At 45.3% G+C, this 27888-nt stretch overlaps 1 protein-coding gene across 5 annotated transcripts; it reads left to right on the forward strand.

Moving 5' to 3' along the window:
• Positions 1-561: 561 nt before the first annotated feature.
• On the forward strand, positions 562-27207 carry ankrd12 (ankyrin repeat domain 12). 5 transcript variants are annotated; one of them, XM_040170514.2, is made up of 13 exons: positions 562-781; positions 14878-14991; positions 16706-16856; positions 18064-18135; positions 18500-18640; positions 18992-19195; positions 19311-19453; positions 19754-19901; positions 19993-24494; positions 24881-24979; positions 25106-25249; positions 25342-25437; positions 25963-27207. In XM_040170514.2, the coding sequence occupies exons 2-13, from the start codon at positions 14932-14934 to the stop codon at positions 26146-26148; spliced, it is 5946 nt and encodes a 1981-aa protein (XP_040026448.2). In that variant the 5' UTR covers positions 562-781; positions 14878-14931; the 3' UTR covers positions 26149-27207. The 5 variants fall into 5 exon arrangements, with proteins under 5 accessions (XP_040026448.2, XP_040026450.2, XP_077955455.1 ...); XM_078099329.1 differs by lacking the exon at positions 18064-18135 and adding an exon at positions 11319-11500 and having other exon boundaries at positions 638-781; XM_040170515.2 differs by lacking the exon at positions 562-781 and adding an exon at positions 11319-11500.
• Positions 27208-27888: the final 681 nt, after the last annotated feature.

Here is a 27888-nt window from a genome sequence, read left to right on the forward strand (position 1 = left end):
TTTCCTCTTGCGCCTTTCAAACCTGCTCCGCAACATATAACGCTGTGCGGCATGACGCATGCGCACAACGCGCGCCGTGATGCAAATGTCACTGCGCAACCTATTCGCAGCTGGTCTATGCATAATGCGTTGGCGGACGTATAAACGGGGCGAATTCACACGGTCGGCCGATTAATTACCTCGACGACTAAAAAAAAAAATACGACGCCATGCTCACAAGAGATTACAAATGAGCGGCCATTCCTCTGGTAACCTGCGGCGCGATCTTCGAGAAAGTTCCCATTAACCGCAAACACGGCAGCGGAAAAGATGACGTCAAGTGCCCATTACTGTTCTCCCTCTCCTATTAGTTAAAACGGCAGATTTAAGCACCCACGGGCGTTATACACGCCACTAGCGGAAAAGGGTGAACGCGCGGAGAATGTTCTCAACAGTAAAAAGGCGCAGTTTTACTCACAAGCATCGACAGAAACGAGTTTAATCGTCTACAAACGTACCCGTCTATAGTCTATCCAGCAGACGGGAGACGTTTCAAGCTCGGCGAGGCTCGCGCGGTCACGTGACTCCCGTTGGCCAATGACGACGCCGCTCGCGTGTTTTGCTGGGCTCTTCTCGGAGAGGACGGGCGACGAACGGCTGGGATGTTTTCAAAACCAGCGATGAACGTCACACAGCCGTAGGCTACGGTTAAGGACCGATATTTAGGAAATAACAGTTTATATTGCTTAACGTTCACCAGAACCCGAATGAGTCCGTGGGATACGCGCGAACCAGTTTGAAGGTAAGCGCAACACAAGGTTTGGTTGCCTTGTGCTGAAAGGAGGGAGGGGGGGCTAAAAATCCAAACGTTAGTTAACGTTAGCCATCTGGCTACAGCGAGCGTGCTAATGGTAAGCTAACGCGAAGTAAACTGCGTGCTGAATTTGAACGGTATGTGTCTGCGTGGGGGGCTCGGTACGGTTTGTGCGCCACGTGCGTTATACACATTGAATACCTCGTCAACTGGAAATCCACCCGTATCTGCGTCTAGAAACTCGCTGCCCCTTGAAGCGGGAAGACATAAAGCCGATAGGAAAATGTCGGGGCGAAGCACCGTGAGCAGGGTTAGCCCCCAGCCAGCGAGACACTGTCGGGCTGGAAACCAACCAGCTAGCTAGCTAGATTGAACGCCGGGGAGGGGGGGCGTTATGAGGGCAGCGAAGGGGCTCCGGTGGGCTTTTGTCTCGGGCTGCGATGTGCTCTCTCTCGTCTAGTATTACCATTAAAACATGGAGCTTGGATATCACTTAAACTGGCCGCATAGTGACAGCACACATGTGCAAAGGCATTTTCACGACGTAGCGTGTTTGGAACCCTGGCTGGTTGTGTTTACTCACCACAGTTCAGTGTAACATTTAAGCGCACAACACATTGCAGGCGGCGCGTTGGACGCAAGAACGAGACGCGGTGCGGTGGGTGGTGTTGTCTGCAACGATACGACCAGGCGGCCCAGTTCGTCCACCCGCAGCGCAGTTGTTGGGATAATTAACGTTACTATTATACATCTTGCGTTACGCATGTGGTTACGTTTAGGCGTTACATAAAATGAAGTAGCATAGCTTGATCACTAGGAGCCAGCGCCTTCTACAATACGACTGTGACATCTTGGGGGTGTGTTGCCCGATACAAAAGCTGGCTGTTTTTAGATGGCTGTCAATGCGGCGACCACATTTACGTTTAAAGCACACAAGAGACAGACCTGTATGATATAATGTGTGTGTATGTATATATTAAAAATACTAAACATTTTTAGATGTAAAACATATATTTGTTTTTGTATGGCAAAGCGAGAGACACCCCTCAAAAACGTTCAAGGCTGCCAAGTGTTACCAGGAATGCAGACGGGGTTGCAGATGTTAAGGCTTTAAAAACACATTTTGCCACATAGTTTTTAATTTCGTGATCACAAGGGGAACTGGGCTTTATTTTTCTGAACACTACTTGATATATATTTATAATATAGCTAGCATGTTTTTTTATGAAGTTGTTTTAAATGGCAGGGCTGTCCATCTCGTTATCACACCGTAAAGCAGAGAGGAGGAACTATCAGGTTAAACTCAACCGTATTTAAATAACAGGAGAGAAAAGCTTCAAATCTTTTCTTTTGGTGTACACGTTTTGTAACTTAACCTCCAACAAGAGTCCAAAAAGATCCTGCAAATGTACTTGGCCACTGATCCCCACTATTTTACTTTTTTGTTTCAAAATATGTCCAATTCACTTTTTTTTTTTAAGCACCTTTTGTAAAAACATTGTCCATCCACACTTGCACGCCTGAAAATACACATCACACAACCATTCACGTGACGTATCATTGTACTTTCCATGAAAACCTTGTCCCGTTGGATACTTAAACCTTCTTCTGTATTTCCAACACACTCAACAAACTTAAACTCAACAAACTCGCGGAAAAAAAACAAGCTATTTGTTTCAAATCTACTCCTCAGGTTTGTCTACTCAATCACTCTTTCACGAAATTACAAATCAACTTTTACTAGATGACTCGCTGTTTTCCCCCTCGGTTTCGTTGTTGATTTTTCTCCCACTCGTAGCTCTGTGAGGTCACATTATTTTTACAGACCAAAATAAGCCTAGATAGGCAAGGGAAAGTATTTCTTCTTAATGTCCATTGCCCCCTCAAAGCCACAAACATCCCTTTTGTAATGTCCGCTCCATACGGCTTATTATTAGTCTGCTGCACGTGCAGCTCGCAAAGCCCTTAAAAAGTACCATGCCATGTCTGCATTTCTGGCTGTAGGTGGATTTAAAAAATGCAGAATTTAAATGCATAACAGCCGTTATCATAGACAACAAGGTCATCAATTTGTCTAATTTGTTTCCCACGTGGTATTAACCACTAGTATTTGCTCCTGTAATCATGGCCGTTATTTTTTGGTGTGATGAATCAATGATACGCCTTGCCTGCGAAAGATTCAATCATTCGCAGAATTTAGTGTCTGCAACATCGTTACCCAAGTACCTTTTTTCCCTTTCTAGCGTCATTCGTGCGTGTATAATGGATCATTATGCTTTCTCGAAAAACTGCTGCCAGCTTATGCTATTTGTCGTTGAAACAGTGGCACACGTCAGAGTATAGTGGAAAAGTATGGGATGACGTTTGGCTTAACTGTTTTGAGGACATTTTACCTTTACCCTCAGACTAATATTCCGATACATCTTCTGTCTATTTATGACTCAATCTTCAAGAATTGGTTTCCAATTCATCAAAATATATATATAGACATCCATGCATTCTTTGACAAATGAGCATATTTGAGTGGGATTGGTACACGCCCCCATGGCCACTGTTTTTATGACGGTGTTAACGGCCGTGGTAACTTGTTTATTGTAAGTTAATGTGGTATTACTTCAAACTGCATCTTATGATGCTCCAACTCCTGCAACATTGCTATTAAAGGATGTGTTTAACGCTCACTATCCAACTGGCTAATAATCGGAGAAATGGACAGAATGAAATGATTTGTATATGAATGGAAAATTGCGGTAGTCTGAAGAGCTTTGACATTCAGCCAGGAAGTCAATTTAGTTAGTTTGGCAATATTATTGTCTTAGCTTATCTTGGCTACATTCAGTTCCAACATTCATCTGATCTTTCCCTTACGTGTTGAGTGTGAGGTTTGGCTGCTTAAAAAATGTGATTTTCCTCAAATTTTGGCCAAATCAGATGAGTCTGCAGTCGCGTTCAGTTTCACACGTGCCGTCCAGGCAAATGTTCACACGAGTAGAGAGAGGTACTTTGTGTGAAAAGGCCACGCAGATGCCTAATAAGAAATACAGCCCATGCAAATACACGTTAAGCCTCTTGGTTAAAGAATAGGGTATTGCACAGGGTTCTCTTAAGCACGAACAATTATGTAAGGAGATATGGTATCCCCTTGTGTTCTGCTTCAGGAGTTGTCTTTTCAGGCTGGATAGATTAGACACAATGCTCTTGGGCAGCTTATTTTTATAGCACAACACTACTATGTTGCATACCTCAGTAGATTGATGGATGTGTCTGTCAAACTTGTTTTTCATGACACATTTTAGGATGGTATATTGAGTAATTTCAGAAAAAAGTTGGCCTGGTAGCTAAGTGACCTTCACAATGAGGGGGGTGGTTGGGTATTTATCCACGCATCCATGTAATGGAAAATGAAGTGTTTTGTTATATACTAATCATACTACCTGGAATGTCTGTCAGACAACATAAGACAGTTCATTGGCATTCATTCCCGTTATGCATTTGTTCATGTTTTACAAAGAGTTCAACCTGAGCCAGGCCATCAAATGATAATTGAAATCCTATCAATTCCATACAGGTTTAGTTGATCACCACTAAAGGCACTGGTATGAAATAAGGCCGATACGTTTAGGTATTAGATTTCGTACGGTAAGAGAAAAAAAAAAGCAATTAGAAAAGCCTTATCCCTCCTAAAGTTGATTGTGAACAACCTTTTGCATGAGAGGTGTAACCTGGATACATGTGAGACATTTGGACCAATATTTCGTCTTCCAGGTCTGTTCCCACTGCAGCACTTCCTCAGCAACACATGGCGGTTATGGAGTCGCACTCCAGTAAAGTATTATTGGCCTTTAACGTACAATAAATGCCCTTCCTCTTTTTTTTGTGTTGACAGATCCCAACAAGAAAACAGCCTTAATGTTGAACGGTGGGAAAGGTTCTAGGTTCTAATAAATAAGCGCTGTATACAGACGTAATCGGGTTCCTTTATTTGAGACCGCTTAAAATCTGCTCAGTATTACCAATTTTTAGATTACGTTAATTGTGTTGCCGTTCAAATGCTATGGTGAAAGAAGAGATGAAATGCCTCAAGCGCAGCATGTGCAGTTGGTTCTGTTGGGTGCCGATCTTCGTTTTGAGAAGCCTAGCAAGTGAGTTTGTGTGTGTCTGTGTGTGTATTTATGTAGAGTGGGTGGAGCCTCCTGATTACACAACATGTACCAGTCCTTACCATCAGCTGAATGTGTGTAGCGTATGAATGCCATATCTGTCTCATTTTATTTTGAGACTGACAATTTGAGAGACGGTGACCTTCCTGCAGGAGGATACACCATGACACTGCAAAGGGGAGGGAGGGGAGGAAAATATGGTTGTAATACTGCAGTGTTCTAGATTTAGTTATCGGAGTGTAATATTTCTGTTCATGAATAAGCACCTTGCTTGTGACAGGCAGGGAGCCTGGAAGGCAATTTGACAATGGGCATGTGGTAGCATTCCTCTTTGCTGGGTTGCTTTCACTTGACTGATGCCAAAGAAAGTGATCATATCCTGTTTACTCTGGCTCTCACAGTCACCATGTTTTCTGAGGAACAAGGACCCGCCTGTTACAAAATAATCTAATTAGTATTTGTATGTTGTTGTTGTTTTTTTATCACAGGATTTGTTGGATCGTTCCCTCAAACGTTTCTCTGACCTTTTTGCCCTGAACCTTTTTTGAGAATGGTCAAATTATGTTCGCCATCGTCAGTGGTGTGGTTTACTACTCATGTTGCTGCTATGCGTGTCTGTGCTTGTTTCTTTACACGTAAACTTGAACCGAAGCTTAAAAGCAGCACTGCCAACTATGAATAATCAATTTTCTGATCAGTTGCAGACACCGTTGAGAAAATGACATGTAGTTACATGAACGTTAAACCGGTTTAGTTTCAAAGTCGTCTTGTTGGCACAGATGTAGCAGACGCGACCAGATTGGATGTAACTTTCACCTCTGCTCTTTGCTGAAAGGCCAGTGTTTGCTTTCGTTAGTGTTTGCTTCTGCTAGCATGACTAGCATTGGCAACAGGTCCTGGCTTCTTTGTAACCCCTGGTTTATTTTCTTGCTGCCGCTGCTAGCTGTTTCCCTTCTGTCCAAATCAAGAAGCATGTGAGAATCCTAACGTTAAACCAAAGCTTAAGCTCAGCGCTTTGATAAAGAGGGGTAAAGCACAGTTTGTTTCTCAAGTTGACAATGGCAAAAAGCAGCCACAGTTGTGTCCCATTAAAAGCCCCCCCCCTCAAGTGCATTGGTTAGTACGTCTAACCAATGTATTTATGTGTTGAAGGATGTTTAGACCGGAGTTGGTTTGTTGGCATTAATAATCAAATGGCAGTTGAAATAATTATTTAGACCTGAGGTCTTGCTAATATACAGAGTGCTATCATTAATTATGCAACAAATATTCACAGCATTTAATTGCTGAGTTTTTCGTGAAGTGGAGGAACTTTGACAGGACCATGTCTTTAAACTCACAGAGCTTTATGTTTTTAAATGGAATACTAGAGAATATAGATCAATACAAAGATATCCAATGTGAACATGCGCATTCTGATCGAGCCCTGATTATAGAAATACTTTGTCTGTTACGTCCTCAACTTTCAAAAACTGACTAACCCGATTAATTAAATTAAATCCAAATACAAGTGTCCTTTGTAGAGGGAGTGACTTGTCTGAATCATCTTGAACCCCAACGGTTAAATGGAAACGCCTATCAATTTTTATGTCGCATTGCTGTTGATCAACTACCTTGCAGTCTACGTACTCCTTCCAGCTTAAACACAGGGATGCTGTGTCAACTGTAGCGAGTTGGCCTTTCTGTGGCTTTTCTCTGGCACTGCCAAGCTGTGGTTTCTACACCGCTCGGGCAGCCATGTGTCACCCCTGTGATCGGATCAACATCTCATCAAGCCTAATAGGACGTGACAGGTGTAGATTGAGTCATCTCTTAAACGTTATGGCTAGAACTAACAGCATTTCCCTCCACGGTTAATTGTTTAGACTGGTGCCTGCTAGCTCATATTTAACCTATTAGTTTGGGACACCTTGAGGTTATGATACCCTGTATTATTTTTATTTTCAGTCATATGCGTTTTATTAAGTTGCTAGCTGCAAAAGATATGGAATCAGAAAGCATTTTAGAAAGCATGTTATCTATGGTTATTGGGTTTTTAAATTCCTGGTTCTAAATCCCTGCTGTGAGATTGACCCTCCTTTTGAAAGTTTGACAGAAACAGTTCCTCTGTTTTTTGTCCAGTCATGTGAGCTTGACGCTGTGGTAGGAACAGGACCAACGCCTCGGTCCCAACCTTTGCTCTAATCCGTCCCCCTGCCCCCTCTCCTCCTTTTTAACCCATAATCGGCAGTAAAGGCTGCATTGTTCTTGTCCACTGCTTGGATATCTGATCATTAACCCACATTCAGCGCTGGGGAGGCAGCCTTCTTAAGGCCCTCTGACTCTCGGACCAATTTTAATTGGCGTGTTTCAGTGTGCCGGGGCCGAGCCGTACTCTCCTGCCAGTAAACTTAACCCCATTTACGCCTTTCAAGTACAAACATTAGGCTATTTCATGAGTCTTTTTGATTTGTGTCCTGAGCCTCTCCCTTGTAACTGTAGGGCTATTACGTTTTTTTATGGAAGCTTTTAAGTGGTTGCTAAGGTTGTTAAACAGTTCAGCACTCAATCTTACATAAGAATACACATTTAGCGCACACACAGTGCATTATGTCGGAGTCCTACAAGAGCTTAACGCCTGGATTATTATGATTTAAGCCAGAAAATATGGTGTCCCAAAAGTACTTTGGCCAAACTAACATGGGTTATTGTTGGTTCAATGGAAGAGTATGAATGATGTATGGTAGACAGAAAATTAACCGTTTGGTCCATTTGTGGGACAACAGGTCTTCGTCGAGTGACCAACCATTTTGACCGTTTTAGCTGGTGGTTTAATTTTGACTACCAAATTCCATCCATCAAGCTGGTGCCCTGTTAAAACGGAGCGCTTCTGGGTCATTTTGGCAGCAGTTGTCTCGTATCCGTCCATTCATCCACTCCACTGTAACCCATGCTTTTCCCATGTGGGGGAGGTTGAACCAGAGGTCTCAATCTTTTCCCAGGAACATGGCTGGCTCATTGATGCAGCCAAACAACCGCCTAAGGCCAGACCCTCCGGTTGGAGGGGGCGTGGGTCTCGTCTGTCTGGGGTCCGGGTAGTGTGAGGCGAGCAGACGTCTTTAAGCATCCAGTCTCACTTACTCTTTGTTTATCCATGCAGAACCGTCCAAATGACCCTGTGACGGGTGAAGAGCAGCACTTATTTTGTGGAGCTCTGTTTTTATTTATCAATACAATTTTCAGGTTTGTGACTTGTAACTTGACTAGTGCATGTAACTAGGGCAGTGCGGTTTATGTTGTGCACTATGTCACAATCAACAAAGACAATTGGACTGGTTTACACAAATAATATTAAATGCTTAAATGCTTCGGGCCATGCATTTTATCTAATGTTTTAGGTAAACTGACACAAAACTAATGTTCAATTTATAAAGGTGTTACGAATAAACTCAGATCAAATATATTGTGTTTTCTTAAGATTTATTTAATGGATGATTTACAATTTTCCATAATTTAAATAATCATTTAGAATACTGCCATGCTGAAGAATAGGATTACTATCTTATTTTGGGTCGTCAATGGGGAAATGATTGGACTGGACATTTCTAGGGTGCACAACAGATCTGTCGTCGACTGCGTTTATACATTGCAGGCACATTAATTGGTGTGCAAAGGAGACGTGTATGCTGTTGGTCTGTGTGCGATCACGTTGATGATGGCTGGCTCTCTGGGTATTGTTGCCTCTGCCCTTCTCCTGGGGTCTCAGTAGTCGGGCCTTTTGCGCCTCGCTTTGTCCTGCTACTCATTATGTAGTCGGCGGAGGAGACGAAGGCTGGGAGTGGATGCGCAGTTCAGAGTCCTCCCCCCATCGCTTACCCCGACGGCTCACAGGACCACAACCACGTGACCGGCAGTTTTGCCGTCGCAGCAAGCATAGCGTTTCTCCTTGAGCGTGTTACAGGATTTGCCTTCCTTCCTGTTGTTGGAAAATCTATCTTGAATTCTGATTTTTTTTTTAAAACATGCTCACTTTGGTTTTTGTCAACTGGTGTATAACATTCTGTATGCGGCGATGCATGTAGCTTGTTTTTTTGGTGGGGTCCTTTGTGTGTGGAGCCACATGGGAGACTGTGTGTGTGTGTGTGTGTGTGTGTGTGTGTGTGTGTGTGTGTGTGTGTGTGTGTGTGTGTGTGTGTGTGTGTGTGTGTGTGTGTGTGTGTGTGTGTGAGAGTGCTCACAGCAGGCAGTACTCGTGAATGGTCGTGGAGTAATGTTGCTGCTGGTTGCGGCGGCATTCTGTGCGCTCCTTGTGTCGGGCGTCTCGCTATTCTTAGCGGTCTTCCATCTGTGTCCCATCATGCAGTCTGTGGATCAGGTTACTATACTGTGTGTCTGTCTCTCTGTGTGTGTCGCTCTGTGTGTGTTTGTGTGTCGCTGCTCCTCATCTGCCTCAGCCGTACCGCGACACAGTTCACCCCCACCAACTCCTCAAACCTAACCACACCCCCGTCAAGGGCATGCATTGAAGCAGCCTCTGCGCTGTCAGGGCCAGCATGCTCCAGCACTACAGGGAAATGGCTTGTATTGTTGTTAGTCAGGAACCAGTGGAGTTAAAGAGCAGGAACAGAGTTATAAATAAATACAGAGACGGTAGCTTCTCGGAGGAACCAGCTGTGCAGCCAGCACGCTGAACTTGGGATCTTGCTGACATAGTTCAGTCAGGGCAGGTGGATATTTAGACACCCAACATGTTTTTTTGACTAGTGGTCATCATCTCCGGGCTTGAAGAGGACGTTTTTATAAACTGTTGTAATTTTATATCTGGTGATCCGAAAAGTAAATTGACCTCCAGCGCCAAGTAATTTGGCAAGATGGCAAACAGAGCTTAGTATCTGGTTTCAGACCTGGATCAAGTTAAGTATAATATGGAGCTACCAGGCTTAGTCTAATAAAAAGGGTGGAAAACGTATTGTCTTATTTTACTCATTTTAATCTGATATGCATTTGCTAACTCTGTTGTCTGTCTGCTTTTACATTTTGTTCTGGAGCTCAATGTGACATATTTTAGGCGTCAGAAAAAAACATTAAATATTATAGCATTTATTAGTTGAGAAAATAAATGGCAGATCATCAATCAATCAATATTCATCTATATTAAAATATTTGCCGCTTAGTTTTTGTCCCATCAGCGTCTCTGCTCCTTGCTGCTAAATTACGTCTTATCGGCTTTCCATTCTTCGCTTTTTTACAGTTTTTTACACATGTTGGTGTTCTTCATTGTACTTTATGTACTTTCAGTTAATATTTCTACAACTATGTTTAACTGTATGTGATCAAACTAATCAGGAGATCTTTTTTTTTTTAAATGTGTGTGAGTGAACCATAGACTCCTTTAGGAACAAATGATACTCTTCTGCCATCCAAATATGGTCGCTCCTGTTCACTGGTTGAAAATAAATTATCCAGTATGGCCTTATTGCTGAACTCCGGGATACAAAACACAAAACAATCCTCAAACCAAATGATGAAGTAACCGTGACGTCCACCTCTGATCGTCGCACAGTCAAACTACCTTGAGTCACTTTTTAGTGTGAACACCGCGTATCAAGCTGCCCAGCTGTGACACTAACCCCACCCATGCACAAAGAAGTTCAATCCCTAATTTACCACCAGCCGCAGTGTAGGTGAAAGACAGACAACCAAGTCCCCAGTTAATTTGTCTGCGAGTTAGCAGCCAAAATGTGGCATACCTAGTCATGGTCACATGCAGCCTTTTCCCTGGAAGTCTCCCGAGTTTAGCTACAAGCTTGTCTGCTGTGTTTCTGCCTGGCATACTCTGTCATGATTCCTGCAGTGTATAGCGAGATCGCCGGCCAACCGTGAATGTGACTGGCAGCGTGAAGTTAGCGGCGGCTTAATAGCCGTGAACACTTCATTGCCATTGGTGTACATTTCAGTTTATTTATGGTGAATGATTGCTACAACTCCTCCGGAGCCAATCCAAATTCCGGTGTCTCACAGGCTGTTGACTTGTGATTTCAAGAAAGGGCATTACAATCAATCAATTTTCATGGCCGGTTAAACGGTTAATTATTAACATCCTTAAAACCGATCTCTGCCGTAGTAATCATCATTGCCGGCATGGATCTAAACCTGAAAGAGCCCAAGGTTAATGGTACACTGGCTTCCTCGGCCCTAAACTGTTCATGAAGTGGCAGTAAATGAGAACGCCACACTGGCGGTGGCCAAAATGCCTTTGTGGTTATAGGGACGCCCTCCTCGCCTCATCTTTGGGTGAGGTTGGAGCTGTCAGCGTTTTATTTTCATGGTCGAGTCCGGGGGCTGCCTATTCCGCTTTAATGCCACCCCCCACCCTCTCACACCAGCCTCTGTATACCAACGTGGGCTCCTCAATTCTCCCATCGAGCCGCCTGAATGACGATGCTGCTGCAGACTGCTGACTAATGATGGACGTCTCTCTGGCCTCAGCTGAGCAGCACGGCGCCGTGTCATAAAACCGATACCTGTCGACACTGCGCTATTACCTAGGATCAGCCAAAGTCAGAAAGTGAGTTTGAAGAGTAAAATGTTGACTTGCCTTTTGAGGTCTGTAGTCTTATTATTCCTAATGTACTGTTATGAACAACTGTATACTGTTTGGAAATGCCAAGAATGAAATGGGCCCTGCTGTGGAAAGAATAAACTATTTTAATGTTAAGATTGAATCACAAACATATTTAACTTCTGGAATATTGAAATTAAATTTCCCAACTATAAAACCTAGACTGCAATAGCATACATTTTCCAAAACTGGAAAAAATGACCAGACTTTCTCTCACCCGTACAAAGACGTTTTAGAGTAAACGTGCTCCACTAGTTTCCCAAAGCAAACGGGTGCGACAACACACCTAATGTAGTTTACATAAAATCTTCCCCTCTGACGTTTGTGGTGTGCGTACGCGTTTGTGGCTGTGATGTTACCCAGCTGGCTAGAGGAGGATCGCTATGGAGCAGTAAAGAACACATTCTAACACATCATTTCTGTTTAAAAAAGTAGTATGCAGATAGCTAATATCATCAACTACTCCGCCATCTATTGGTTACGTCTGAAAGGGGAACCAAGGAACTAGTTTGTTTATACAACTGACCGACTGAATCCTGAATTGACTGATTGCATCATCGTCTCCTCACCCCTTGATTAGCGGTTTGCCTTTTGTGAATCCTCACATTCGTTGATTTCTTCTCAGCCATCTTGTAATACACCGGTTCACATGTTTTTTGTCAACCAATAAACAGAAGTTGGAATGGAATGAGGATGAGTGACGTAGAGACGCTGCATAAAGCTCTGGTAACGTCAGCAACCCGTCGAGCACAGTAAACCCTCCATAAAGCGTATGCTTTGGCATTGGCTTCACTGTGCCGCCTGCTTGTAATAAATGAAGCTACACCAGTTGTGTGCTCAAATCACTGGGCTGATTTTATGTCACCATTTCACCGGTTAGCATAGCAAAATCCTTGCTAATTTTGATAAGCTGCACATAAAGTTATGTGGCAGGTACACTTTTAGTTGGCAAACTGAATTGTTTGTGTTCTCTTTACCATCGGGGGACACCCCATGTAGAAGCCCTGCTGTGTGATTTAAAAAAAAAAAAAAAAAATAGAGAACCAAAACAATCATACCAGTGCCGCTTGTAGCTTGTAGAGATGTTTTAACGGGCTGCACAATGAGTCACGGGGCTGCCCCATTCACTTTGGTTGTTGTTTCACATCGTGATGGCAGCTCTTGTGTGTCCCGATACAATAGATAATACAAAAGGGTGAAATCGAGGAGGAATGATAACCAACCTTTTTTTTCTTCTTTTTTTCTTTCTTTAAATGTATTTAATTGTAGAGTTGTGGTCAACTCTGTCATCTGCATGTGATGCCGGCGTTGTAGCGGCGCAGAACTGGTAGATTCAGTTCAGCTCACTTTGGGGGTGTTATAAATTAGCTCTGCCCACGGGGCTTTCCCCACGCAAATGCGGTTTTCATTGAGAATGAATTGCTTTCTTTTTCTCGTCACTGATGGCTTCTGCCAGCTGGAAAGCAGACAGGTTAACACAGCGTAAAGGCGAGAGTGAGAGAGCACGTAAAAAAAAAAGACAGAGAATCGAAAGTACGTTATCTTGTGACTCAAAACAGGATTCTTCATGTGACAAGATAACTGACATGTGCCATTATCTGCCTCATGCTCAACTGCCTGTTAGAGTTTCTCCAGTTACTGCAGGCTCCCCATTGACTCTGCTCCGCGTGCTGCTACGCTAACGCCGACCACATCAGAGAGAACCTTGGTTAAACTGACGAGTAGGGGCATTGTTTTGGTTAATGGCTAGTGTTTCAATTAAAGTATTAGTATTACGCTACGATAATTCACTAAATAAATAACAAGGGACTAATGACCAAACTATAAATCAAGCCTCATAATTAATATTCACTCATTAAGAACGAGGAATTGAATATTTCAGTTCATACACTGGCTGTTGCCAGCCAGCATCATAGTACACATGCATATAGAAACAGGGTTTATTAACTTCCAACAATACCAATCAGATCATTTGACCCTTTGAAATCAACAAAAGCTATAAGATATCCCAATATAAAAAGAAGTGTGTGTGTGTTCAAGCTAACAACCACATGAGGCTATGAGCAGAGGTGTTGCAAGAAGGCAGTGTTTGTACACCACGTGTGTTTAACCTCTGTCTGTAGCTAAATCTATATGTGTGTAGGGACAGGTGAATTGTTTAGTAGATGATAAATCAAAAGAAAGACGGAAGGCCGCGGAACAGTGAGACAAGATGGCAGTTAACTTTATCACCCGTTTAGTCAATCAGTTCATACTCATACACCATCACTCACAATGCAGTAAACATCAAAACAAAAATAACAACACATGCTAATCTTACTTCTACCCAGACAGAGCCTTACTTCGCGTTGATAGGGTTTGTTGTGTTTCTCGAAACTTGGTATCCTTTGTTGCAGGAATCGATTGGGGATCTTGTGAACGGTTGGGTTTCTTGGTGTCGCGGTTTGTGCTCTCGAACACACAAGTTGTATCCAAGGAGGTACAGGAGGCTTTCTTTCTTGTTGAGCTGCCAGGACCGGGAGTAAGGACCTCTCTCGAGCAGCTAAATAGGACAAAGGTTTCACCGACAAGGTTTGGTCCGGAAAGCGTTGGAGATGCCTAACCGCTGAAAGCTGGAGGGCCTGAATCCATAATTCTATCAACGCCAGTCCATTCGGAAAGGTCGTCTTAACCTTATAGCGACGCCAGCCAATTTTAGAAAATATTGATTTAAAGAGATACTGCAACACTGATCGGGGTCAGTTTGGAGAGAAAGTTTTAAGAGGATTGATCTGCTTATCAACTCTCAGTCCAAAACTGTGGTGTCTGTGGCTTGACCAATCAGATCTCAGGGCTGTTTGAAGAGCGAGACATCTCACCTAGGTGTGATGGCAAATCCCAGCAGCTTTGTGTCGTGCCATGGTGCGTCCCCAACATAGTGACAACATGCTGGTGGGGGGTGTTTGCCTGTCTGAAGCTTATGACCACATAAAGCTGGAATTCATGCTGCCTTGTGTAGTTGTTGCCTGCCTTTTCTTTTTTTCTCTGTCTACAGATTTTCAAATAGAAATCCCTGAAAACTGTTTCACTTAACGCACATCTTTGTAGCTCTGTCGTTTCATGTGATGCTATTCTTTCCTTGGTTGTGTCCTCTGTGAAGTAGACTTTGTCTCAAAGCTTAGCCTTTGAAATCCAATTGTAACTGTATTCAAACATGCCTCCTTTTCTTACAGTGTCACTGCCCGTTTACACCAAGTCTAAAGAAACCGCCCATCCACCCAGAATGTAATGTAGAAAAATATATATTAAACCTGCTTCTCAATGATCCTCTTTTCTGTCTCCAGGTGCATGATGATCCTGCTGTGCTGTAGCTGTCACAGCTAGTCAGGTGCCGCACCATGGCCAAACCTGGGAGCGACAGAGATGCAGCCATGGTGGATAAGCAGGCGGGGAAGAAGGTGCGTTTGTGTTTGACAACATACCCTGAAAATCACTATAAAAGACTTCCAGCACGCAGTTTTCTGTTTTTACTTTGCGTCCATGCGTGTTAAGAGAAACATGACTGCTTACTTTGTAGCGCTCTTATCATTTGTTGCATGTTTTTTTTCTTTTCCTCTTTAGCACAACATTAGATACAAAGTCGACAATCTAAATTTTATTTTTGGATCGCTTTAAGAACTTGTTATCCTTGTTGGCTCAACTTCAATGTTGACCTTGAACACAGTATTTTACAAAACATTGTTCATTTAGATCTGTCACCCTAACCCCTTGTCTTTGAATACTTTAAATGGTCTTTAATTAATCTTTGCAATCTAACTTGGCGGCAACCATAGCAGATTGCCGTAAACACTATTAGCATTGAGGGCTAAAAGGTGAAGCAGATTTCCTTTTCTCACAGCGAGGCCTATATTTAATCAAAGCTTCCCTTGGTCTGTGTGTATTTTACGTCGTGGCACTTATTTGCAACTGGATCTTGAGGTTCTCCAACCCAGACTTGTAAACGCACCCTTTCGCTGTAACGCTGAGCTACGCCATTCTCTTTACCTATTACCTAATTGGGTTGGTCGATATGTTTTCTTTTTTATTCATTTTTTTATTTTACAACCAGACACCGTCAGCCCAACAGTCGATTGCTTATATAGTGGTGCAGGTGTGCACTGCAGCGTTGGAAGTGATCCAGTAGTCATTTAAATAAATATCTTGCAACTTGTTGTACCAAAAACAACTTTCTAATTTTATTTTCATAAATAACAGACCTCTTATGTCTGATTTTTAATTTCAAAAGAAGAACCTTTTCTCATTTCAAACCGCTACTTTTATCACTGCCAAACACTTCAGCTTTGCACAGCTGGCCCTTTGCTTCGCTGAGATCAAAGAAGCAGCACACTGTAGACATTTTTCCTCCTGCCAGAAATGTATTTTACTGCACCAAAGTGCAGCTCGCTAAAGTGCTGGAACTGAAAAGTTTAGGTCTGCTGCTGTGGGGACGATCACTCATGAAAGAGCAGCAATTGGAGTATTTGTTTAATCTTCGAGACAAGTGTGTGCTTGTGCCAGCATATACTGTATATCTTACTCTTACTCAATTATTTGTTAGACATGCAAAGACACCCTCAAGATATCAGTGGCTTTCATGTTCCGTTTTCCTTTCTGTATTATAACGAATGCCATTAATGTAATAAGCATATAGTTATTATTCTATTTTTCTTCCACAGTTGTGGAAATGTGGTAGGAATACTTATTTCTCTTTTGTATTTCAATTCTGTGGTAAACCCCCCCAAAAAAAACCTTGTCACTCTTCATCGGTTAGTCTTCCGCTGGCAGAGGCCTTTTGGGATTTTACTGAGTCATGCAGGCAAACCTGCTGCCTGCATGACCAAGATGATATCTTGCAGAAACACAACATCATGCCAGTAATATAATTTATACTCTCTTATGCTGGGGCTGTGTTTTAGGACTCTTTTTAGTCTCATCTGAAATACTACCTTTACAATAAGCGCAACCCGGTTATTGTGCACTCACGCTAGCTTACAAAGATTTTTATTTGGGACCTCCTCAGTTTATCTTGTCGCAACTGTTTTGTTTACACACGCTCACCCACTAATGTGCCGACGCCTATGTGCCTTCCTGACTTTTCTTTTGTTTTTTTTATCCCCATCTCACCTCTGACAGAGCAAAGAAAAGTTGTCCCCTTTCACCAAAACTCCGAAGCTGGACCGGAGTGAATTGCTGGGGAAGGAAGGGAAAGCCAAGTCTTCCATGAAGCGCAAGCTCTCCTTCACTGCCAGTCCGCTCCGGACTGAGGAGCGAGACTCCGACACAGGTAAGAACTGCTGCTGCTGCTCCTCTTTCAACAGCCACGCTGCCGGCTGGCTGGCTGCCATGTCGTCACACTGCCCCCCGATGGCCTGTGGTTGGAAGGTTTTCTCTAGGCACCGTCTTTACGTCTGAGGCTTTCGACTTGTTTGCATCAGGATACACATTTAAACGCTTACTGGATTAATTTGAGGCCTGTTGTGTTGAACCTGTCGGTTGTTTTATAAGACTTGAGAAAAAGGAATGAGACACCTATGGATAAAAATGGTTATAAATGTAGTTATGTTAAGTTTTGACTGTTGTCTGTCTTATGGCAACACATGGCTCTTAATCGAGTTTCATGTTGATGAATGTTATCTGCCAGTTCTTTATAAGTGCTATTGTTTGCGCTTTTTAAAGATAAAGAATTAGGCCGGTGAAATTGTCAGTAAATCCTTCTGCTGTTGTCAAAAGTCTTATTTATCTTTATTCTTCTATCCAATGAACCTCTTGTCCCAAAAAAAACAATAGTGGCTTTACTGTTGCTCCGGGTGGTTTATGTCAACTTATTCCCAATTACACCTTCTCTGGGCTTTAAATTCCAACAGACCAAATGTAAGTTAACCCACCACTGAAGAAAAGGTCCCAGAAAAATCCACTATTCACTTGATTTTTACACCGTACATGTAAGTGTATATTTAGATTGGAGAACTAAAAGTAGGTTAGTGTATCATGGAGCCAAGTGGAGTACAGTAATGTGTTCACAGACCATTTTAAGGTCCTCTCGATGTGCCTTCATCTCCTCTGTAGAGCATTTCATTGTGTGGCCATGCGTCATCCTACCAGACGAGAACCCTCAATTTTGTTTTTCCCCGAGGTTTAATTTATGTTGCGCAGGTCATAAAGCTGAACTGGGCTGGAGGGAGGCATGGCCTTCCAGCATTTTCTTTCTTCCACTCAGGTCCTGCGTTGGGCAGCTGTAGGAAAAAGGGAAGTAATGAATCCACTGACCACGTCGGATCTCCTCTCCTGTGTTGCCATGACTCATACATAATCTGTGCGTGGAGTGCGAGTCTTTGTGCTTGTCTGTATTTGAGGACATGTGAGAGGAGGAGGGGGGTGAGCGAGAGAGTGAGCGTTAATGCAGTGCTTTCCCACCCTTCCACCCCCTCCCCTCCCCTCGCTCTCCCTTCCCTCCTCTCTCCCCTCACCATCCTCTCTGCTTTGCACTGTAGATGACTCAGACCCAGGCCAATCGAGTGAGACCTGGGGAGAGAGATTAGTGCCTCCCTGCAGGATGTACGCAGGTAAACGCTGCAGCCCAATCCTCAGCCCTCGTGTCCTCCACAAGTCACGTCACCCACTTTGCGCCACGAAGCTGCTTTAAACGCACATGCACGTGTGTGTTTCTCGCTCTACATTTGCCCCCGTTACAGATCACGCATGTCTGTGTTTAGTAACGAGCGGCGTAATGGAGTGTTGGGGGCACCAGGCTGGCTTAAGAGAGCGCTGTCTTCGTTTTCAAACCTGCTTGTTATCTGTTTCTCCGCATTCTCAACAGATACAAGGCAAAGAGGAAAACGATGTCACTGTGACGATGAAAATGCTGCTGGAGTTTTTATTTTTTTTATTTCCTGCGGTTTCCTTAAATCTTTCTTGGTTGTTTTGCAGAAAAAGATGTACCAGACAAGAAGAAGGTGAAAAAGGAGTCTGGGGGCAAGAAGTCCCAGGCTCCCAACCTTTTGTTTGGGTATCCTCTGTCAGAGCGCAAACAGATGGCGCTCCTAATGCAGATGACTGCCAATAGTCCAGGTTAGTGTGCCTGCCCTCTCGTCTCGACCAACATCTCCAAGGTGGCTCTGTAGATTCATTGTTGGATGAGTCATGCCCTTGAGCATTTTCACCAATGTGCTTTCCAATAATTCAAGGTTGCTTCCCATTCAGGCAATATGTCATGTTCTGTGTAGCTGCTGAACTCAAATAAAATTATTTTCTTGAAATGTCCCTGCTATCTTTTGAAGAAAGCTGGTTTAGCTGGCTATATCCTAAAACAAGCTAAATTTAAGTAATCTAGCTGGCCGATATATAGATATAGATATATCCCCAATTGCGATAGTTATTTTAACCTCTGACTGGCCTTTTTCTCCCTCTGCCTGTTTCCAGACTCTACTCCCAGTCACCCCTCACAAACGACTCCTGTGCAGAAGAAAGTCCCCAGCAGCGCCTCATCTCGTCAGAAGGACAAAGTCAACAAGAGGAACGAGCGAGGGGAGACTCCCCTTCACATGGCGGCCATCAGGGGCGACGCCAAGCAAGTTAAAGAGCTCATTAGCCTAGGAGCTGACGTCAACGTCAAAGACTTTGCAGGTACGATGCCCCTCACGACGATCGCCCAACAACTTTAGTTGAGTCTGTATGGTCGCTATTAATGGCATCAAGCTGCTTATTCAAAGCTGACAACTCACGATTGTCTCCTCACCAGGTTGGACTCCTCTTCATGAAGCCTGTAATCTTGGTTATTACGACGTGGCCAAGGTCTTAATAGCAGCAGGTGCAGAAGTGAACACGCAGGGTCTGGATGACGACACGCCCCTCCACGATGCTTCTAGCAGCGGACATAAAGATGTAAGAGACTCACAGGAACTTTGTCCTTCCTCTTTCATGAAGAACTTGCTGAAATTCTGATGACTGTCCGACATACAATGAATATGTAGTTGGACCGTCCTGTTGAGCTTTGTCCGAATCCAAAATAAAACATACAGTGGGTTTTTCTGCAATAGTTGAGGGTCTCCTAACTTACTTGTTTACTTACTTAAGTGCCTGCCATTACAAAACGTCGCCGAACGATTCTAAAGTTTAAGTCTTCCAACCATCCTGGTTCTCATGTTTTGTCTACAATCTAAATCATTGTTGTGCTTTCTACAGATTGTGAAACTGCTGCTGCGCCACGGTGGCAACGCCTTCCAGGCGAACAAACGTGGCGAGCGGCCCGTGGATGTGGCTGACTCTCAGGAGCTGGAGAAGCTATTGAAGGGAGAGGTGCCACTGTCGGACCAAGACGACACGTCTTCAGGTCGGCAGAGGATGCTCTAGAGATGACCTCACCATACGTTTTTAACGTCACGTTTTGTATTATTTTAACGTGGCGCTTTTCATCACCACAGAATCTGAAGACCCGCTGTCCGTCAATCCCTCCAGTGTAGACGACAACTTGGAGGACTCCGATACCGAAAAAGACTCCGACGGTAAACCTGTCACGAAAGCATCATCGTCCGTTCCGGGGCTGGACGAGTACGAGTTCAAAGACGAGGAAGAGGAGGAGGATCTCAGTAAAGCCCTGAACGACAGACACATTCTCCGGAGGGAACTCCGGCAGCGTGAGAAGGAAGAAAAGGACAGGAATCATGTGGCAGGAAAGCCGGGTGGAAAAGGGGATTCCACCCCAAAGTCCAAAAAGCAGAAGAGTTCCCGTGTCCACTGCAGCTCTGATACCTCCAGCGACGAAATGGAGAGCCTTCCGGACAAAAGGAGTTCCCCCACCTGCTCGCAAAGCTCCGAGAGCCTCAAGGCAGAACCCAGGTCTAAAAAGGAGAATACTGAGCAGAAAGACAAGGGCAAAGTCAAGAGGAAGAGCAAAAGCCAGAATAAGAACAAGGAAAACCAAGAGGACGGGAAGGAGAACAGCAAAACGTTGGTCCTCTCTCTCGCAACCGTGTCCGAGAGCACAGACAAGGGAAGGGAGGAAGACTCGTTCAAGATGTCTTTCAGTCCTAAAGATGACTCATCCGTCCACCTCTTCCATTTGTCGTCCATCAAGCCTCCAAAACTGAACCACAGCCTGACGGATAAACAAACGCCACTCAAACAGGAAAATACTAAGATGTGCATTTCCATCAGTGACAGCCCATGTCCGGTGGACGGTGTGAAATACAACCACTACGCACAGGCAGACTACTGCACGGAAGGCTCCAGCACCAAGGGCTGCAAGCACAAGGAGAAGAGCAAGCATCAGCAGAAGGACTCCAGTGGAGACGGGGACGATGGCCGCTTAAGTCCCGACCGAGACGGTAGCATAGGAAACAGCGTGGACGGCTCTGAAGGTGCCTTACGGAAGACCGACCTGGACGGCAAGGTGGTAAAGAAGCATAAGCTTAAACACAAGGAGAAGGACAAACACCGGAGGGAATACGAGGCAGATCGCAGCCACCACCGGCAGAAGGAGCCCAGGAAAGACGGCCACAGGAATTTGGAGTTTGACCGAGAGTTCTGGAAAGAGAATTTCTTCAAAAGTGATGAAACTGACGAACATCTGCCAGCGAGAAAGGAAGGTGACGACAACAGTTTAGTCCACAAGGCCGCCGATTCCTCCCCTGCCAAGGACGAGAGAAACGCGAAGGAGAAACACCCGGCCGGCAAGGAGAAGAGGCCGAGAGAGGAGCGAGAGAAGGACAAGGCGGTGAAAAAGGAGCGGAAGGAGGCTGCTGGTAAAGAGGAGAAGCTAAAGGACTCGAAGCCGAGTGAGCGTGACGAGCGGGCGGACTGCCTCGGCTCAGGGCGGATTCCTGACGATTTGCTGCAGAGCAACAGCATGAAAGAAGAGACGGAAGAGAAACCCATAAGTGGGATCACAGCTGATCAAGAACAGCTGGACTTCTCTGAAAAAGGCTCACGCGATAAAACTGACAAGAGGTTCCCGGGAAAAGAGAAGGATTCAGAGAAAATGGAGAAAAGGCATCCAGACAAGGAAAAGAAGGTTAAAGCGGAGCATGCTGACAAAGCTGAAGTTCAGAACTCAGTGGATCGCTGGAAGGAGAAAGAGAGAACCGGAACCATTTCTTCCCACTCGCCTGGAGATAAAAACTACAAAGAGAACGAGAAGCTAAAATCTTTATCCACAACCAAAAAGCACGAGGACAGCAGGAAAAATAAAGATAAGTTCGACAAGCGGTCAGATAGGCAGGACAGAGAATACGGCGCTGGGGATCACAGGGAAAAGGAGCGCACCAACTCTGACAAGAAAGGCAGATCTCTCGATAAGAGGACGGATCATGGCAGATCGGACCGCTCAAAAGAAAAGGACTGCGACCGGAAAAAGAGAGACAAATTAAAAGATGGCACTCTTTCCTCGAGCTCCAATCTCAAATCACTTTTAGAAGAGAAAAAGGGATATTTGTCCGAGAGTGTCAAGTCTCTATCCTCAAAATCCAAGGAAGACCTCGGGAGGACACCGGAGAAGGACCGCCGAGACCGCGAGCGAGACGCCGATAAACACAAGGACAAGGAGCGGTACAAAGACCGCTCCCAGCAGGCCAAAAACAGCAAGCCCAAAACCAACGACGTGGATGCGGACAAGGTCAAGTCCAAAGCCTCACTGGCAACACGAGACGCCAAGCCCAAAGAGAAGAGGCTTGTGAACGATGACTTGATGCAGACCAGCTTCGAGCGGATGCTCAGCCTCAAGGACCAGGAGATCGAACAGTGGCATCGGAAGCACCTGGAGAAAATCAAACAAAAAGAGCGGGAGAGGCTTAAACAGCGGCCTCTGGCGGATCCAGGGAAGCCCAAGACGAAGGACCGGACGAAGTCTGATCCGGGCCTGAACAAGGAGCTCAATCGCTCAAAGAGCTCCGACGCCTCAGACGTCCACGGCCGAGATAAGATCCCGAAAGACGGCGCCAGCCCCAGGACGATGTCGCTCGACGGGAAAAGTCTGCCTTCTCTCGGCGCGAAGGTCATGTCGGCCGTGGAGAACTGTCTGACCAGGTCGCCCAGGCCGGAGAGCGAACGCGGGGGCTTCATGTCCAGGTCGGTGTCCCTAGTTTCTGTCGCCAGCTCGGAGGACTCTTGTCAGGCGACCACGTTGACCTCGCGGCACGTCGAGTACGACTCCGACATGAACCTGGAAACCTCGGACTCGCAGCCCGCCTTTCTCCAGTCTTCCCTCGTCATTCAAGCCACCAGGTCGCCGCTGGGTCCCGATAAAGATTGCAACAGTCTTCCAGATGTGCCGCAAAGTAATCGGACGCTGCTGCCCGGCAGGCACGAGTCCCCGTACCTCCGGGCCATCCTGGACGAGGATGCCAACTCGTCGACTGAATGTAAAGCCGTTGAGTGTCAGCCGAAATGCAGCCAGCCCGCCGAAGAGCCGGGAACCCTGGGAACACGAGAGAGCTCGGCGGAGACCGAAGAGGTCCTCGGCAGTCAACAACAATGCGTGAATTCAGTTTGCGATTTGGCCGCAGAGCGAGCAGGGAGCCCTTTGGTAGTTTTAACGGTAAACAAAGATCCTCCGAGTAAAAGCCTGAACCTTCTGGAGGACATTAGCTCTCAAACGGAGTCGACGGAGCAGAAAGCTCCTCCCTCTTGCGATCCTCCCGTTGAAAAGGACGTCCCGGGTCTAATCGAGACCTCCCAGGCAGAGCGCTCTAGCAGGGATTCAGATAAACCATGGACACCCACGGCCTGTCTGTTAGCGGAGCCGCTGCAGCTCGCCAACACTAAAGGCGTCCAGCAGATCGCTGATTCTGGAGCGGAGAGCACGCAGCAAACCGAACCGGGTGCCCCACACGTTCCTGACCTTCAAGACGAACCTCTGGAGAGTGCGGACGGAGCTGATGAAGAGAGTATGGAGACGGAGAGCTTCAGAGCAGAGGGCGCAGGAAGTCCCGTCCCCTCTACCAGTGCCCACATTCCCGGCGCAGCAGCAGGGGAGGCGCTGCCGGGCTCCGGACAAACCGTCCCGGAGTCCAAATGTTCCCAAGACGATACGGACGCAAGTGACAGAGACGGCGAGAATTTGAGGCCTCCCGGCGACACTGAGGCTCCGTGTCTCGACTCGGAGACGCAGCAAAGGGACACCGCACTCCCGGCGTCATCGGACGGCGCGAGCCCCGGACAAAAGGCAGAAGAGACGACCGGGCAGCCGCAGGGCGCGCAGAAGAACGACTGCGAGGCGGCCGTCTCCGTCATAACGGAGTGTCCCCCCGTCGGGGACGGCGCGCTCGCCGAGTGCTCCTCAGAATCGACGGCAGATGCCGGCGGCTCGGAGCCGATGGAGGCGCTGCCTGCTGACGAGCGACCCGAGTCCTCTTCAGCCGGAGAAGAGCAGAGTCAAAGCGCCGTCCAGTCCGCAATTCAGACCGACAGCAATAGCAGCAGCAGCAGCAGCAGTAGTGGTAGCAGCAGTAGCGGCAGTAGCAGCAGCAGCAGCAGCAGCTGCAACAGTAGCAGCAGCAGCACATGCAGCGCCTCAGGGAGCTGCTCTCCGCAATCCGGAGACCGGGATTCCGATTCGTCCGGGGCAAGGTTGAAGGTTCGCTCGGCGGACGAGGACGGAGACATGCACGTCGCCCACCCGCGCAAGAGGAAGATGCCCAAAGCGGCGAGCTCGCAGCCGTTCCCCGCCAGCCAGCAGGAGAAGGAGAGAGGCCAGCAGTCCCTGGCGGCCATTGTGGACTCTGTGAAGCTGGAGGAGATCCAGCCCTATCAGACGGAGAGGGCCAACCCGTACTATGAGTTCCTGCACATCCGGCGGAAGATCGAGGAGAAGCGCAAAGTGTTGTGCAGCGTCACCCCACAGCCGCCGCAGTATTATGATGAATATGTGACCTTCAACGGATCCTACCTCTTAGACGGAAACCCACTAAGCAAGCTCTGCATACCAACTGTGAGTTCTTCCCATTTTTGGTCAAGTTGGGTCACTACTAACAGCTGATTTTACAATAGATCCAGGGAGGATAACTTTCATTAAATGATAATTAGAGAAAAAGTAGCTAAACACACTGCCATGAATCATGATCGTAAACGTCAAAGCTAAATAATCACACACGGCTCTTGTTGGTTTGTTTGGAGAAGCCTGGACTGAACACTGACCAGAACTTAAAGCATTCTTTATTTATTCAAATCAACTCAAAAAAACAAACTGTTGAAAAAACGTGATATCTATTTGGGTGTGTCAAATACTGTTCAAATAAAAAGCCCAACTAACCTAATACACCTATTCTTCTGACTAATATCTGCCTATTGACTCATTGCCACGGTGTGTTTGAACAGATAACTCCACCTCCATCATTACCGGAGCAGCTGAAGGAGATGTTCAAACAACAAGAGGTTGTCCGCATGAAACTACGGCTTCAACACAGCATTGAGAGGGTGCGTTTGTCGGCTCCGGCAGCTTTATCTTGTCGTTGCTCAAGTGGAGCGCTAGTTGCTCGCTATACATTTCCCATAAAGCCTACATCATGTCAGGGTAACTGTATTTGTTTTCTGTCCCTTCAGGAAAAGCTGATTGTTTCGAATGAACAGGAAGTCCTGCGTGTCCATTACCGGGCAGCGAGAACGTTGGCCAATCAGACGCTGCCGTTCAGTGCCTGCACGGTTTTACTGGACGCCGAAGTGTACAACATGCCTCAAGACGTCCAGGTAAGCGGCATCTGGATGTCGGCCCCGAGATTTGTTTTTTCAGTCCGTTCTTGATGAGGATGGGAAATAAATACCACGCGTTTGGTTCACAGAGTGACGATGGCAAGACGTCAGTCAGAGACCGATTCAACGCCAGGCAGTTCATGTCCTGGTTACAGGATGTCGATGACAAGTTTGACAAACTGAAGGTGAGTTCGCTGTGATTGTTGTCTGGGTTCTTTTGCCCACCTGCATTTAACCAGTAGGCACAGTAAAAGGTTACCTTTGATGTTTATCGCTAATACCAAAACAGGTTTCTTCCTCTTGCACGGGGATATCAAGTTTCTTTCCACCGGTAGTGTCGAATATCCAGATGAGCTGTGACTGAGCCAAAAAGGCTTTTAATAAAGGAAAGTAAATAATGCTGGCATTGATCAGCTCGGTGTTACCGGTGAACATCAGGTTATCGTATTCTGTTTATTTATTTGGCCCATTACTGTTTTAACCTGAATTTAATTGTCTTTTTTTTATCAACCTCTACTTTTTATTAACAGTAATTAAGTGTATTTTATTTTTTAAAAAGGGGGGAAACCAAACTAGGCTCTGAGACTAAGTGGGTCTACCTTCAGGTTTTTTAAAACCGCGTGCTCACCTTAAGCCCGCTAGTTGCTTTTGCTCCTCACAAACGTCTGGTGGCGTGAAACGATGATGTTCCTTTTCCCGCTTCTCCACAGACGTGTCTTCTGATGCGGCAGCAGCACGAGGCGGCGGCCCTGAACGCCGTGCAGCGTCTGGAGTGGCAGCTCAAGCTGCAGGAGCTGGACCCCGCCACCTACAAGTCCACCAGCATCTTTGAGATCCCAGAGTTCTACATCCCACTCGTGGAGGTCAACGACGACTTTGACCTCACTCCGATATGAGCCTTCGAGGCGAACTGGTTCGAAGGAAAGTAAAGGAAAATGTGAAGCACTTAAAATAAGGCGATGGTAAAAAAAAAAATGTAAAAAAAAAGAGCAACAGAGGAAAAAGACAATTTGACTACTGCGAATTTGCGATCCGAAACCGGCACGCCGACCACGAGGGGGGGCGGCAGAGTGTTCCTCGCTGAGAGCGCGGGGGGGGGGGGCTGGTCGCGGACGGGGCCCGGGGGGCAGAGACCAAAAGCCAGGGCGCAGCAGAGGGTGGAGAACCACCACCACCTGCTTGTGCTCCTCCTCATCATCGAGCAGAGTCCCACGACAGAGAGTTCAATTGTTTTAAGTGTGTTCATACATTGTGTATAGACTGTGCTCTTAATTTTTTTTAACTTATTTTATACATAAAACAATTTGTGCATTTGTAAATAGCCATGTAATTATTGTTTTAAACTTGTAAAAACAAAAAATAATAGATATTTTGATTGTAAACCTGTTCCGTCTCATGTTTTAATGGACCAAAGTTGGTTTTAATATCAAGCGTCCTCTTCGTGATGGTCTCGTCGTCGTCGGCTTAAACTCTTAAGCACGTGTTTGCTTACGTTGTGTTTTTTTGTTCTTACCGTTTCTTCCTTCCTCATCTGGAGTTCCACGTCACAGCTGGTGTTATTTTTGACTCTGGCGATTTAAATGCTGTGCATGCGTTGCGTTGTTTGTACTTTTCCCAAAAAGCTGTACTGTGGACTTAATTGTGCGGTTTACTGACGTGTTGCAGCTCTTCTCTCTTTTTTTAATTTGCGCCCTCGTGTTAAGTCCCTTCCTGCGGCCTCACTCCTCGCGTGTCGTCCATTTGTGTCTCGAGCACATTAAAGTCTGCTTCCGATGGAAAAAACAAAAAAACCTTTTGCAGTTTCAATGTGAGATCACAACAAAACCTATTTTTTCAACATAATGCCTTTTTGAACGATAGTTCTAAAAAAATGTCTATTTTAATATTTACTTGTTACATGACATGTACATATTTGTAATATATAATTGAATAAATTTTATTTGTTGTGAAATTAAGTGTTGGTTATGGTGTGATTCCCTTTTAAGGCTGCACAACATAATATCACTGAAAGTAGTGGATTGATCAGTGAGTCAAACGCATTGATTATTGATTAATGGTTTTAGTAGTTTTTTGTTACAATGACCAAATGGTTTATATATATGTTTGACAAAACAAGCATTACAGAATGTAATGGTCATTTCTCAATTAAAAGATTAACTAAGATAATTGCACGTTGCAGGCCACTTATGATTTTATCTTCTCAGCCACTAGATGTCAATGTACACAACACTGGTTATGCAGTCAGTTTGAGCTTGCACTTAAACTGATGAGATTATTATAGAGCTCTTTAAATTACAACCTGTACGTATCATTCATTGTCTGGGACACGCTGCTTAAATATCAATGCATCAGCTTCAAATATAACAAATGATTAATATTGCAAAATTTTTCCTTTTGCTTTGTGTACTTTTACATTTGATATTTACATTTTGCTGCCAGCCATTAGGTACTCTACATAGAATGTTTTGCTTGCATTGAGTATTACACAAGTGTATTACTTTCATTAACGTAAAATCACTTAAAATATTTCTCCTAACTTAGAAAAACTGAATTGCTTTCGCGCACAACAGTGTGCTGCATGTTGTTGGGTACCTGTTGCATCTCCAGGGACAAATGCAACGCTTCAAGTTGGAAAA

Source organism: Gasterosteus aculeatus, chromosome 3, assembly GCF_964276395.1.
Source record: "Gasterosteus aculeatus chromosome 3, fGasAcu3.hap1.1, whole genome shotgun sequence".
NCBI lineage: Eukaryota > Metazoa > Chordata > Actinopteri > Perciformes > Gasterosteidae > Gasterosteus > Gasterosteus aculeatus.

Coding starts and splice junctions, on each gene's coding strand:
- ankrd12 (XM_040170514.2), top strand. CDS start 14,932: ATGGCCAAACCTGGGAGCGACAGAGATGCAGCCATGGTGGATAAGCAG. Junction 19,196..19,310: donor CAACGTCAAAGACTTTGCAG/GTACGATGCCCC, acceptor TCTCCTCACCAG/GTTGGACTCCTCTTCATGAA. Junction 25,438..25,962: donor ACAAGTTTGACAAACTGAAG/GTGAGTTCGCTG, acceptor GCTTCTCCACAG/ACGTGTCTTCTGATGCGGCA.